Source organism: Momordica charantia (genome assembly GCF_013281855.1).
Source record: "Momordica charantia cultivar OHB3-1 chromosome 9 unlocalized genomic scaffold, Mcharantia_2.0 BLBB01000009.1, whole genome shotgun sequence".
Lineage (NCBI taxonomy): Eukaryota > Viridiplantae > Streptophyta > Magnoliopsida > Cucurbitales > Cucurbitaceae > Momordica > Momordica charantia.
This window is the reverse complement of record NW_028275167.1, coordinates 21117186-21131110: the sequence shown is the minus strand read 5'-3', so window position 1 is coordinate 21131110 and position 13925 is coordinate 21117186. Positions and strand designations below refer to the sequence as shown.

General features: G+C 32.3%; 2 protein-coding genes across 4 annotated transcripts; one reads left to right on the top strand and one right to left on the bottom strand.

The window, feature by feature from the left end:
- Nucleotides 1-2166: 2166 nt before the first annotated feature.
- LOC111022332 (phytanoyl-CoA dioxygenase) lies at nucleotides 2167-7368 on the top strand. Of its 2 annotated transcripts, none has more exons than XM_022299501.2 (9): nucleotides 2167-2354; nucleotides 2486-2607; nucleotides 2713-2773; nucleotides 3469-3537; nucleotides 4726-4844; nucleotides 4955-5102; nucleotides 5196-5340; nucleotides 5690-5776; nucleotides 6937-7368. In XM_022299501.2, exons 1-9 carry the CDS (start codon nucleotides 2300-2302, stop codon nucleotides 6977-6979), a joined length of 849 nt encoding a protein of 282 aa, XP_022155193.1. In that variant the 5' UTR covers nucleotides 2167-2299; the 3' UTR covers nucleotides 6980-7368. The 2 variants fall into 2 exon arrangements, with proteins under 2 accessions (XP_022155193.1, XP_087974194.1); XM_088118068.1 differs by lacking the exon at nucleotides 2167-2354 and adding an exon at nucleotides 3280-3376.
- Nucleotides 7369-8864: 1496 nt separating this feature from the next.
- Nucleotides 8865-13108, bottom strand: UNG (uracil dna glycosylase). 2 transcript variants are annotated; one of them, XM_022299500.2, is made up of 5 exons: nucleotides 12273-13105; nucleotides 11469-11499; nucleotides 10965-11100; nucleotides 10010-10093; nucleotides 8865-9307 (listed from the first exon to the last, which is right to left on the bottom strand). In XM_022299500.2, the coding sequence occupies exons 1-5, from the start codon at nucleotides 12909-12911 to the stop codon at nucleotides 9241-9243; spliced, it is 957 nt and encodes a 318-aa protein (XP_022155192.1). In that variant the 5' UTR covers nucleotides 12912-13105; the 3' UTR covers nucleotides 8865-9240. The 2 variants fall into 2 exon arrangements, with proteins under 2 accessions (XP_022155192.1, XP_087984481.1); XM_088128355.1 differs by having other exon boundaries at nucleotides 9241-9365; nucleotides 12273-13108.
- Nucleotides 13109-13925: the final 817 nt, after the last annotated feature.

Sequence of the window (13925 nt, the reverse complement as noted above, 5' to 3'; positions counted from 1 at the left end):
ATGCTCTCCTCATTCTCGGGCTCGTGAAAATTTTTAGTCTCCATCTCCACCTCATTCTTGGGTTCGAGAGATGTTCTCGAGAAAAATTATCGGTTTTATAATTGTTTTTAATTATTTTTAGAATTTAAGTATAAAAAAGTGTAATAAATATATATTAATTATTTAAAAAATGAAATCGGGGACGAGACATTCATTTTCTATTTTTGGGACCCGACCCTGCGGAAATTTTTGTCTTCCCCTAATGTAAAGACATGAAAATAGCGATGTAAATAAACTTTTGGAAAATCAATTTTAGAGAGATAAATAAAAATATTTAGAAAAAAATAGTGAAAGAAAAGTTAAAGACAAAAAGAGAAAAAAATTTGAGAAAAAAATAAAGATATAAAGAAAGAGAAAAATTATAGTGGAAACAAATTTAGAGATAAAACAATATTCAAAATATAATTTTCATAGAAAATAAATAAATACAAAGAAAAATAAAAGTTAAAAAAATTGAACGAGAAAATAAAATATAATTTTTAGAGAAAAAAAATAGATTACGAAGAGAAAGAAAAGTTACAAAATATGAAATTTTAGAGATGAAAAAGTTATGAAAAATATTAAATTTTTAGAGAAAGAAATGAAACTTGTCTGCTAGAAAAAAACAAAAATACATAAAAATTTGGAGAGAGATAAAATAACAATAAATATTCAAAATATGAAAATTTTAGAGAGAGAAAAATAAAATTTGTAGAGAGAAATTTAGAAATAAAAAAATTGGAGTGAAAAATAATTTTTTTAGAGATAAATGTGAGAAAGGAAAAAAAAAGTTGAGTATTGATTGAAAAAAATGAGATCTTGAAAAACAAATACCTGTTTTTGAAAACTTTTTTTTTCGAAATTTATGAATTTCAAAATGGTTTTTGAAAAACAAAAAAAAACATAAAATTGAATTAGTTATCAAACAACCATGTTTTTTAAAAACTAAAAACCAAAAATAAAATAATTATCAAATGGGTCCTTAGTCTATTAATTTTAATATATAGCTTAAATTTGTAATCACTTAAGCCTTGTTTAATTACCCATAATTGTAATGAAGGAATCGTAATGAAAATTTTCATTTCCTTTGATGTTTATCAAATTGTATGAATGAAATCAAATGGTGGAACCTAACTCAAACTTTGTAATCTCATTCCTTAAAAGTTGTAATCCTATTATATTCCTACAACTCCATCAATCTCATTCTCATTCTTTATTCCGTTGGTCCCATATATTTATTATAATTACTTTACAATTTTTACCATTTTTCTCTCATCTATTAGTTAGATCCATACAATTTTTAATTAACTTTTTTATACTTTTGTAATTTCTTCTTCATTTATACTTCAATTTTTATGAGTTGATGTGATTTTATTATATAATATTATAAATTTATATATATTATTTGATATAGTTTTATTTTAATTATTCATTATTTATTAATATTAAAAAAACTTTATAATAAAAAAATTTACTATCAATAATATAGTAATAAATTAAATTAAAATTTATGTAATTAAAAAGATTAGCACAAATGTATTTGTAATTAGTTAAAAAGGAGAAATTAAAAAGAAGAAAGAGATATACTAGTAATTGTCTGATTCAGATTTCTGATTTCAGACAATTTTAGTAAACAACATCAAAAGAATTTTGATTACGATTCTAGAAAATTTATGGTAAACAACATCAAATAAATAACATTCTCATTCTAATTGATTTTCATTCCAATTTATTCTCATTATGATTGCAGGTAGATAAACGAGGACTTAGGCTCTCAACTTAATATGTATCAATTTAATTCATATAGTTCAAAATTTGTAACGATTTAGTGATTCAATTTCACAATTATCTAGTCTCACAAATATGTTTTCAAACCAAAAATATTGATCGTTATAAATTAAAGATCGATAACTTGACAATATTTTTCACATTTAAGAATTAAATCGTTACCAGTTTTAGAATTGATAATTAAATTGCTGCATATTAAATTAAAGTAACTAAATCGAAAGTGCATTTTCAACTAACTAGTTTAGTCGAGTGATTGAAAGTCAATGTAAATAGTAAAGTGATTGGTTGGGATGTGATCAAACCACGGTCGACGACTACTTAGGATTAAAAATCTTAAAAAAGGAAAAAAGAAAAAAATACGAATATTTAGGTGGAGGTCGGCGTTTGAATGGACTTGTTCATTTGACTCGGAAGAGGGCGCTCATACAATCGTCCCAAAAAAGTGTTCAGATTTTGAGAAGAACGCATTAGAAATCGTTGGAGTGAGATCGCCATGGTAATTGTTGGTACTCTCAATTCGGATCAGCTTCGGTTCTTTGAATCTCAGGGTAGGTTGCACCGCTCCATCCCCCCGACCACTGTTTTCCAAATTAAAATCGCAGTTGCAAGTTGGAACACGCACGATTTTCCATTTTCTTCCACAAATTGATCAACGGAATTCTTCTCGTTCTGTTCTCAGGTTATCTTGTGATTGAATCATTCGCGAGTTCTGATGAAATTGATGCCATGAGGAAGAGAATGGAACAGTTGCTTGATGGGTTTGACTGCTCCACTTCCTCTGTTTTCTCTACTGTAAATCAGGTTTTTGATTAATAGCTCCCGGAACCTACTTCCAATTGTTAACATTATGCTCGGTTCATATTGATATACATAGATATATTTTCTCGCGTTTGTATGACTCTACAGCGGCAGGTGACTGACGATTACTTCTTCGAAAGCGCCGAGAATGTTTCCTTCTTTTTTGAGGGTATCCACACTTTTACCTTTTGTATACTGTTCATTTTTAAATCTTTCTAGGTTTGTAATTTAATGTTTTTATATGGACTTTTTGCTCGTGTTGAAGAACACTGAAAAGGGGAACAAGATTTAGAGTTTTTGGGTATCTTTTGAAAATTATTTGTTCAGAATTCTGAGCAAATGGAAGAGACGTTTTATGTAGCTAATTTACAACTTGTATATCCATTCATGTGCAAGCCTGTGTGGAACTTATTGAAAGAAACATGGGTTAGAGGTTAGACACGAAATCCCTCTGATATATTTAGCGGTGTAATTTGGCCATTATTTATGATGGATGGAGCTCCTTCAGTGAGAACTCAAGATAGTTGAGATTCTATTGAAAAGAAACGTGGACAAGATTTGGTATTCACGAGCGTATGCTACTTGTCTTTTGTTACTTAAATTAGTTAATGCTTGTAATATAATGTTGGAACTAACAGTTACATGCTAATAACTATACTTCAAATTTGGTTCCAGCTAACCTTTTCTTCTTTAAGGGAATCGGGTGTCCATCTGTTGGATGAAGTTTTTATGTTCCCGATTCTGCAATTTCATCATTTGAATTGTCCTGTAGGTTGTGCTCTTTTTTTTGCTTTTGAGAAGTTATCATTAGCATGGTTCACGACAATTGCCTTTTTTTTTTCCTTCTTTTTTTCTCTTTTGCAGAAAAAGCGTTTCGAGAGGATGGAAACTTAAAACAAGCGAAGGAACTCTCAATTAATAAAGTTGGTCATGGTTTGTAGTCTGTAAATTGTAACCTTCTGTTTTAGGAGACCATTGTGTGACAGTGAAACTTTTGATGTGTCTTTTACTCTTTTCTATCTCTTTTGCATTGATTTCAACTTCATCCTGGCTTTCTTGGGTTTAGAGATACTCGTTAATTGGAACCTTGAATCTTCAGGTGTGCTTTTTGGTAGGTCATTTTTGTCCCAGAAGGCTTTTGAAGCTTATGCTTGGGGAGTTGCTGAAATGTTTAGCCTTTTTAAGTTTTACTCCTTTGGATCTTAAGAGGCATATGTTTCATTAGTGTGCATTGAGGCTCCAAGCCTTTATGCTTCGTGAATGAACAAAAAAGAATATCAATTCACCATCTATTTTTCAAAAATATAACATTCACTTATATAATTAAAGCTATTATATTTGAATTATAGTACTGTAGTCCCTTACTACTTTTACCACCAAGACTTGGAAAAAAAAACATTGAACACAAATTAAAGATAATTTTGATTTAATTATTTTATTTAAGAAAGTGATAAATAATAGATAAAAGTTTTTCTTCTTCCAAAAAAAAAAAAATTTTGGTTGAGGCTTATGCCTTGCCTTGCGTCAAAGGTAAGCCTCAAACCCATTTTTGGCCTTATAAAACATTGATCCCAGCTATGTGCCTCTTTGATCTCATCTTTCTCCTCTCTATTTATCTCATTTTGGGTGGCTATTTTCTTTCTTTCTCTTTTCTTGGATATTCATTGAGCATTTGACTTGAAAGAAATAGGAGAATTTTTAAGCAGTGAGAGGATTATTGGGTGGAGAGGTGGGCCTTTGCTCACTTTAATGCCTCGGTTTAGGTGTTTATGACCAAAGAATTTTGTGACTATCATTTTTTTATAATGCTTAAAAGTTCTCCTTGTACTATAATTTTTCTTTTGATTATGTTCTTTTTGCTTTTCATTTTCCATTGGCTCTCTTTTGTGACCCTCTTTTGTAGCGTGCTTCCTTTTATCCTACCTGTGCATTTTGTTCTTGTTCTTTTACTTATCTCAATGAAAGTTTGGATGGTTTCTCATTTAAAAAATAAAAATAAAAAATAAAAAAATAAAAGAGAAAAGAAAGACAAATTTGGTCATGGCATGCAATGTAACTTCTTAGTTTTCTCTAGGTCTTTATGGCTTTCCTATTTTCTAATTTAACCCTGCCTTTTTGCAGCATTACATGAGATTGACCCAGTTTTCAAAAGCTTCTCCTACTCTGAGAATGTTTCAGGTTTATTGTTGTCCTTGGGGTACAAGAGGCCAATAGCCATTCAGTCTATGTACATATTTAAGGTTCTCCCATTCATCACAGTTTAATATATTTTTATCAATACTAGTGAGTTTTATTCAAATATGAACATTTCCGTGAAGTCATGCATACAATAACATATGCTCACTGACAGCAACCAGGTATTGGAGGTGAAGTAGTGCCTCACCAGGATAACTCATTTCTTTACACAGAACCAACCACCTGCACAGGGCTATGGTTGGCACTTGAAGATGCAAAAACAACAAATGGCTGTCTTTGGGCTATTCCTGGATCACATAAAAGTATCCCCCTGGCAAGCCGCTTTCATAGATAGCAGAAACGTCTTTCCTGATGTCTGATGTAATTTTATTTTCGGTTAAACTTTTTGTTTCTAGATGGACTTGTTAGAAGGTTTCTTAGGGGTGAAAATGGGGTGTACTTTGATCAGCCTTCCCCTGCTTACGAACAGAAAGATTTCGTGCCTATTGAAGTGAAAGCTGGATCTCTAGTTGTCATTCATGGAGACCTTATTCATCAAAGGTATGTGGAAGGAGTGTAAAAACTGTATCGCTAGTTTATAAATGTCGACGGTTTGAGTTTATCTTTAAATTTGTACCATTATCAATTTTTCATTTTTTAAAGTGGCACCATCTCACGAGGATACAACTTTTCTTCCCTAGTTAATTCTAGCGACACAGACTCCTGTAAAAAAGAGATGCATATTTTTATAGTTCTAACAATGTCTTAGATTTTGTGTTTAATTTCAAACCAAGCTGAGGAGTATAAGCTAGATTCTTTAACAGCTGTAGTTATTATTTTACATAGATTATGAACAATTTTATCATCAAGCTGATAGTTGTCAAATTTCTTTCATATGTTTGGACTATAGCTTTGAAAACCAGTCTCCAAAATCAAGACATGCCTATAGCTTGCACGTGGTTGATACAGATGGTTGTGTTTGGGCTCAAGATAACTGGTGAGTACATGATAAATTTGAACTATTTTCCCATTTTCTTAAGAAATTAGCTTATTTTCCATTGATGAATATTTTTTTTTTCCTTTTTTTCTTTCCCTCGTTGCTGTAAGCTGAGCTAGTTTTGATATTAATACTTCTGCAAATTTTGAAACTCTAAGCTTTTTGAGCCGTTGTGTTATTTTTATTGAGTTAAAGTGGCATAGTGAAAGGACTAAAATTGTAATTTAATCAAAAGGGATATCTCTTATTTTTAAGAGCAAGAAACAATTTCACTTATGTATGAAATTACAAAAATGGGCCCATAAAAGGAGATTACATCAAGCTATTCCAGCTAAACAATAGAGAAGAAAAGCTATAGTTGTGAAAGAGGGGAGATATCTCTTTGAATAGCAAAGGAGTCAATCATGGGGCTGTGTATTTTATCCCTTGTAGGAATGGTTGTGGTTGGACCTGGTTCACTAATCGCTATTACCCAAGAAAGGCCTATAGTCCTAAGGCCTATAGTCCTATAGTCATTAGTCCCACATTACCATTGAATTCATGGTTAGTTTTCTAGATCTGGAAGTGTTTATGTCGAGTGTTTCCCAGGCCTTTATTCTTTGAAAGGCTAAGTAGTGCCTTAGTAATGGAAAGGTATTTGGAAATTTTAATCCGTAGTTGCCTTGTTTGGCTCCCTCCCTCCCATTCAAAGGCGCTAATGGCTAAAGTCTCATTCACAATATGCTGAGGTTAGCATAAGTTACGATGTGTTGCTCGAAATATCTCTCAAGTCCCCTTTTGTATCAATGTTTGTAAACTGTACTAGGAATAAGGTAATGATTTTTTCTTTATGGAGTTTTGTGTTGTTAAGTTGAGAGCAGTGGCCGACTCCATTGCATTTGAGGGAATTGGCCATAATAGTTGAACCAGGATGAGGAAATTCGAGGTCAAGTTTAGAACTTCTAGCTTCTCTTTTGGGCTGTTGAAGTGCCTTGTGTATAAAAACTTGATTCTTGTGTTGATTGGAGATATTCTGTCCAAAATAGATGCATGCAAACTGATTCTGGTGGCACTGAAATTGATTTGCAATTCAATCATTAAAATGAAAGGAGTATTGTCTGTATTTGTATTCCCCTCAGAAATAGCATTATCTGACCTCCATCCTTCAACTTTTGATACAGGATTAGAAGAAAGGTTCAGCCAGAGCCTTTGTATGAACCTTGATAAAATCCGATGGTTTTGGCCTCTAAGGGCTGTTCGGTTGGTGAGGACTTGGGATTTCTTGGTCATACTGGTTGAGGTCTCAAGTTTGAACCTTCCAGTGAGATTAATATTAAAAACCCTCGATGTCTCTCGGATTCAGGCCCTTGGGCAAGCGTGGGTTCCCTTGGGTATAAGAGAGCAAAACTGCGACTCCAAGTTATGAGGAAAAAAAAATCCGATGGTTTTGTTTGTTCACACATCTTCATCACAAAAACAGGTACTCCATAGTTCATATCCAAAGACAAACATGGTTTTCTTGATGTAAAAAATTGTGCTGAAGTTTCGTAAAATCTGTGATCTCGTGGATTTAAGAATTTCCTCATTAATGCTAAGGATTAGGCTGTGTATTATATCTTTTTCCCGTCTTTAATGTGTTTGATTTAGTTGTTTAATTCATGTAGTTTATTTACTTTTGAGCGTCGTGGGATAACAATTTTTTTTTTCTGTTTTTGAAATTTTAGTTTATAAATACTACTTTTATTTTTGTATTTCTTTGTTGTGTTATCTACAATTTTTTTTTTACGTTTTTAAATTTGGAGTAAAATTTGAAAAACTAAAACAATTTTTTTTTTTGAGTAAAACTTTTTAGGCTTGCTTGATATTACTGAACTACAGTAATTCTTTTTCTTTTTAAATAAGATATTAAATTATATGTAGTGCTACTCAAGGTAGGTTCTAATTACGTTCTCATCGTTTCAAAAGTTTTATTTTAATCGTTAATTTTTAAAATTGTTTGATAACAATCAATGAAGACAAAAATATGATATGACTGTGAATTGTAAAAATAGAAGTTATATTTGGTAGTGAAATGTAAATAAAAAATTATTAATTTTATTTTAATCTTTTAACCTACAAAATTGCTTTAAAATAATCATTTTGTTAGCTGTTGAAATACTGACAAAAATATAACATGGCTATAAGTTGGAAAAACAAAGTAATTCACCCTCACAAGAAATTAAGGAACGAGAATCAATTCTTTCATTTTCGATGGTGTCCCAAAAGAGTTGTAATCTCATTTCTATCCTACAATCTCATCAATCTCGTTCTTTATTTCGTAAGTCCTATATATTTATTATAATTACTTTACAACTTTTACTCTTTCTCTCTCACCTTTTTATTTAATTGTTTTACTTTTATTATTTCTTTCTCATTTATAATACTAATATTTTTCTTATAATAAAAATTTATACCATTTTCATGAGTTGATGTGATTTTATTAAAAAATATTATAAATTTATATTTAATTTTTAAATTTAATTTTATTATTATTAATTAATACCAATAGAATTTTTTAAAATAGAGTTCATTATTATTACCCCGACCCCACTTGTACTAGAAAAACATTATTATTAAATACTAGCATAATAAAATTTAATAATATTTTATATTAAATAATTGTGATTCTAAGAAAAAAATATTTAAGTTGATGTAATTTTATTTTAATTATTAATATTAAATAAATTGTTATAATAAAAAATATTTTCTATCTATAATAATAAAATAAATTAAAATTTATTATTATTATAATTATAAAAAAAATTAACACAATTATGTATTTGTAATTAGCTAAAAAGAAGTAATAAGTGTGATACATATGATTTCGATTCTATACTAATAAGTGTTATATATATGATTTCGATCTGATTTGAGACAGCTTTAGTAAACATCAAATGAATTAAGATTTCGATTCTATAAAATTTCTTATAAACAACATCAAAGGAATAACATTTTTTTTCTACTTGATTTAATTCCCATTACGATTTCTACTAAATAAACGGAACCAGTCCAAGTACAATCAATTTTACATTATTATAGTTAGACGAAAAGATGATAAGTAAAAAGATCATAGAGGAGAAATAGAGGAGCTTTCCACTCTACAAGATCATCAAATTGATAAATTAAGTGTCAACATAAGCCAAGACATTAAACATATGCTCTAGAGGTAGAGGTTTAATAATTCATGTCTAAGAAGTGGTCAGGTCACCATATTGTAGACCAACTTCCTTCTAACTTTACCCTGTTAGCACCAAAAAGAAGGGTTATGCTGCTTTGGGATCAATATCAAATACAAAAATGGTAAAGGATGGCATCTCTACATTTTAACAACGAATCAACAAGTGAAAGTTCAACGAAACTCGTTGGTCTGGCAGATCCTAGAATGACTCGGGACTTGGGAGTCTATTCACAAAATGAACTGCAATGGTTCTAGCAGATGCTTCTGATCAAAGTTGCCAGTCTATGGGGTCAGTACCCAATTCTTTGAGAAGTGAGTTTGTTTGAGAAAAATGCCTGTCAAAAAACCATAGTAGCAATTTCGATCAGCCAACCCATTCTATGTCTTCCTCATCTGCAGGAAAAGAAGAAAGAAACAATATCCATCTACATTCCTTCATATTAGTCAATTACTAGAACATTTTATTACTGACAATTGTAGTTTATACCTTCGCAAACATTGCATATTGTCAATGTTTGAAAAACAGACCACAAAACTTCAGGAAGAAGATACGACGGGGTCTAGGATGATTCTTGGGAATGATACTTTAAGTGCATTTTTTAGAAACACTTGTGAAAGAAGCACAAAATTAAATGTCTTTCAAAAGTACTTTTCAAGTGGATTTCATAATCATTTGACTAGTTAACCAAACACGAAAAAAATTGAAAATTGTTTTTCATTGGCTAAAAATACTTTTCACTATTTCAAAGTTCACACCAAACTCACCCCAACTATGACCATAAGACAAAATCAGGCAAAAAAAAAGTGGTCCAACTTTAGAATTCTGATGTCACAGAGAGAGAGAGAGAGAAGGTAGAAACAAAATGATATGTATGTGCACAAAATCTGTAGTCGCATACTGGCAGTAAAATGTTGTTACTGTGAGAAGTATATAGAAGGGAACTGATAAAGTACAAAGGTTAAAGCAAATCCCTTTGTTCTCTTCCTAACACTTGAATAAAATATAAGAAAGGTTTCAAAAATTGGATGGAACTAACCTGCAGCCGAAGAAGCCTCTGTTAGCAGACAAACCAGAAGGATGCGCTGCTTTGAGGATGTGATGCTTTCTCTCATCAATTAAACTGTGAATAGATCAAATTCTAAGTGAAGTAGCATATTATTCTACAGATTTGGTAGAATGGTTTTTGAGAGAGTCCGGGTCTCTCAAAGTGCCTGGATCATGTAATTTAATTTTCTTATATTAAAAACAGTTTTTATTAATTTCAAATACCAAAATTAAAGCACTTCAACCTTGGCAACGGATTTGGAGTCTTAAGAAAATTTTGCTGAAAGTACAAAACAATTTGGAAGGAATAATTAGTGAGTTTGCAGCAATGAGATTGAAGAAAAAGGAGGAGATGAAAACAGAACTCTAGGCTGTGGAAGAGAGTGATGGTCATGGGAAGTAATCCAAATTCATGAGGATAGTAACCAAATTAGAGAGGTAAAAGAAATTCAAAGCTACACGTTTCAACCAAGTCCTTGTGAGCTTCATTGGAAGATAGGTACACAAAAAAAAATAAATAATAATAATAATAGTATAAAATAAAATAAAAAGTGGCTAAAACGTTTTAGTGCTTAGGAAGGAAATTTGAGAATCAATTTGCCACAGTGATATCAAAGGTGCCCAAGAGAAGACTACGGCTAATGAGGGGAGCTTTCACCAATAAAGAAACGGATGCGAGGAGAAGATCAAGAAAAGCGAGGACAGACAGTCCAGAAAAGTTTCAAACACATCATAATCAACTTTCCCCAGCCTAAGATATATCAACTTTTTCCCATGTAAGATTTGTCATGCCAGATTCCGAATAATGTCTAAAAATACATAGTTGATGCAAAACTTTTCATCTTAAGGTCATTGATTATATATTCACCATGATTCTATTATTATTTTTGTTTTTTCCAGAATGGTGCACTCCCTGAAAAAGCACTAATATCATAATATAGAAGTACCTCATTTTTGCTTGAGCAGAGTTCCCCCAAAGAAGAAAAACAACTCCTTCCTTCTTTTGTGATATTGTCTTGATGACAGCATCAGTGAATTGTTCCCATCCTTTCTTAGCATGAGAGTTGGCTTGATGCTTTCTAACTGAACAGGTAAAACCAAAATATTTATCAATATCTAAAAAAAATGGAGAAAGCATGTAGCTTCTTCATCTTTACCTAAAAATGGAAAAAGAAAGAACTCCTATCAAGTTAGATACATATACTAATACCACTGGTATGCTGAAGAAACAGTTAAATGTGATATTGTTGGGCATCCATCATTCCTTCTATTAAATTAACTAACCATGGCCACAGGTTCTATTATTAATCTATATGGAACTTGAACGATATAACATAATAGCAAAACAAAGCATTGTGATTATTGCCTTCACCTTCACATTACTGATTTAAACGATAAAAGTAGGGTGATAAAAGAAGGTATGGAACTTTAGGTGAAAAGAAGATTATTACCTGTGAGAACAGCATTAAGCAACAAGACCCCCTACAATGTAAATTAATCATTTCAGAGAGCATAATAGTGAAAAAGATACCAAATTGAACTTCAGTCACATTCTAACAAAATAATTTTTTCAGAACACAATAACTAATCATGCACTTTTCTATGCAGAACAAGAGAACAGATAAATAAATATGATCCAATCTCTCAATTTAGAGGAGCGACCTTGTACCATGAAACAACCCAAATTTCGACCTTTCACTATTCAAGAACTAAAAAGTTCTAAAAAATCTTGAAACCGGCACAGGTTATTGTTGTTCTCCAGAAAGTCAATTTAGAAAAGGCATTAGATTTGTGAAAATCTTTCCTCATCCCCTTAGCAAGTCACCAGAATTCACTAATCGATCTCTAGCAAACCTATATTTACATAGCTCATCTAAGAATAAAAAAGCAAGACCTATATGCCTTAGAATTAAACCAAATCAAACAACTAGAGTCTGCATAAAAAGGATCGAGTGTAGTCAGGAATGGAGCCTATTTTCGTTAATTAAAATCATCATGAAAAAATCCTTCAACATAAGTTTTTAAGACTGTTCTAGATCAAGAAAGTAATGACCAAATGAATAAGAGCAAACGTAAGAAGGCAATGGTAGGTAGCGTTTCTGTAGCATCAAAATATTCACAAGACCAATAATAACATATTAGAGGTAAGTTACATCTCCTGCCAAACTCTGATAAAGTAACAGTTCTTGTTTCAGAGTAGTTCATAATGAATAATAACTATAGAACAGAATAAAAAGATATAAAAAAAATAGCACCTGAACAGCCCATTTCTCAAGATTTCCATGGGATGGGATGGAACAACCAAGATCTTGCCGCAGTTCCTTGAATATGTTGAGAAGACTAGGTGGAATTTTAACTCCCTCAGGAACCGAAAAGGAAAGACCCATAGCTTGACCAGGCCCATGATAAGGATCTTGACCAAGAATAACAACTTTCACCCTATCGAAAGGAGTGGAATTCAAAGCATTAAAGATCAAGCTAGGAGGAGGATATACAGGGGCGCCACTGCCGCAAATCTCAGTTTCTACAAATTTACAAAGACTAAGAGCATAGGGTTTCTGAAACTCTCCGGGAAGGGCTTCCAACCATGTCTCATCCACCAAAAGCTCCTCCAATTTCACGCATCCATTTCCCCATTTGGAGACCCTTTCCGAGCAAATTTTGAGACTGCGCTTCGATCTGGCCATCCATTTGTTGGTTTCCGCGCGGGATTTCTGAAGGGGAGTCATGGCTGAGGAAGAGGAAGTCAATGTGAGCTCAGAATCACATTTCTCGTCCGTGGTTGTAGCAAGGGTTTTGAGGGTGTGTGAAGTTTTCAGGCGTTTGGAAGCCGCTGGCTGGAAGATGTCGATTAGGGTTCTAGTTTTGGATGAAAGGGAAGAGGAGGATGCCATTTCGGCGTCGTTAGACCAGTGGAGCCGGAGCGTGCTTTAATGGCGGGAATCAATGAAGAATATCGCTGTAATGTAAAAGATTTGGCTGAACTTGGAGTGGGCTCTAATGGCGGGAAGGGTAACAATGGAGAAATTCCGCTAAAAGCTTTCTCCTCCCGACGCTGGTTTGAAAATTGGATCCCATGCGTCAAAATTTTATTTTATTTTTTATTTAATAATCCGCTTTTTAACAAATTAAATCCCTTTTCATGTGTTCAACTTTTAATTGAATCATATCCAAACTTTTTTTTCTTTTCCTTTTTTCTTTTTTAGTTGTAGGAATGAGATTCCCAACCTCCAATATTTTTTATCATGATAGATATCTTTTAACTTAGGGATGTCCATTTTTCAGCGGAAACAAGCCCCGTAGAACCTAAAAGGAAACATAGGTGAAGAATACATGTTTGTCCCGTTTCCCATCCCGCTTCACTTTTATATATATATATATATATATATATATATATATATATATATATATATATATATCTCCTCTAGATATACACACTAAAAATAAATAAATAAATAAATATATATATATATATATATATATATATATTATATGCACGACGTCGATGGACTCTATCAACGCAACAAGACGAACACTGCGACATCAACGACGAGGGAATGCGAGGACTGTGATGGGCGACTACAGCGACAACGACGTGATGAGCGACTGCGACTGCACACGTTGGTCCAAATTGAGAGATGAGATTAAGGGGAAAGAGAGCCGTGAAATTGAGAGGGGGAAGTGAGAGAGGCGGCATATCATAAGTACCAAAAAATTAATAAAACCGGTTAGATTAGGTTGAACCGATCATTTTGTCTAAACCCAAAAATGAAATCGAACCAGTCGGTTCTTGACGTTCTTAACCCAACCTAAACAATCATTTATCTAACCGAATCCAACCCAACCATTAGGTTTTGTGTTGGGTTGCTCGCCTGTTTGGGTTCTTCGTCATCGAGCTTTTAGAACAC

Coding starts and splice junctions, on each gene's coding strand:
- LOC111022332 (XM_022299501.2), top strand. CDS start 2,300: ATGGTAATTGTTGGTACTCTCAATTCGGATCAGCTTCGGTTCTTTGAA. Junction 3,538..4,725: donor AATTAATAAAGTTGGTCATG/GTTTGTAGTCTG, acceptor GCCTTTTTGCAG/CATTACATGAGATTGACCCA. Junction 5,103..5,195: donor TATTCCTGGATCACATAAAA/GTATCCCCCTGG, acceptor TTTTGTTTCTAG/ATGGACTTGTTAGAAGGTTT.
- UNG (XM_022299500.2), bottom strand. CDS start 12,911: ATGGCATCCTCCTCTTCCCTTTCATCCAAAACTAGAACCCTAATCGAC. Junction 11,101..11,468: donor GCTTAATGCTGTTCTCACAG/GTAATAATCTTC, acceptor TTACCTGTTCAG/TTAGAAAGCATCAAGCCAAC. Junction 10,094..10,964: donor TCTGCTCAAGCAAAAATGAG/GTACTTCTATAT, acceptor ATCTATTCACAG/TTTAATTGATGAGAGAAAGC.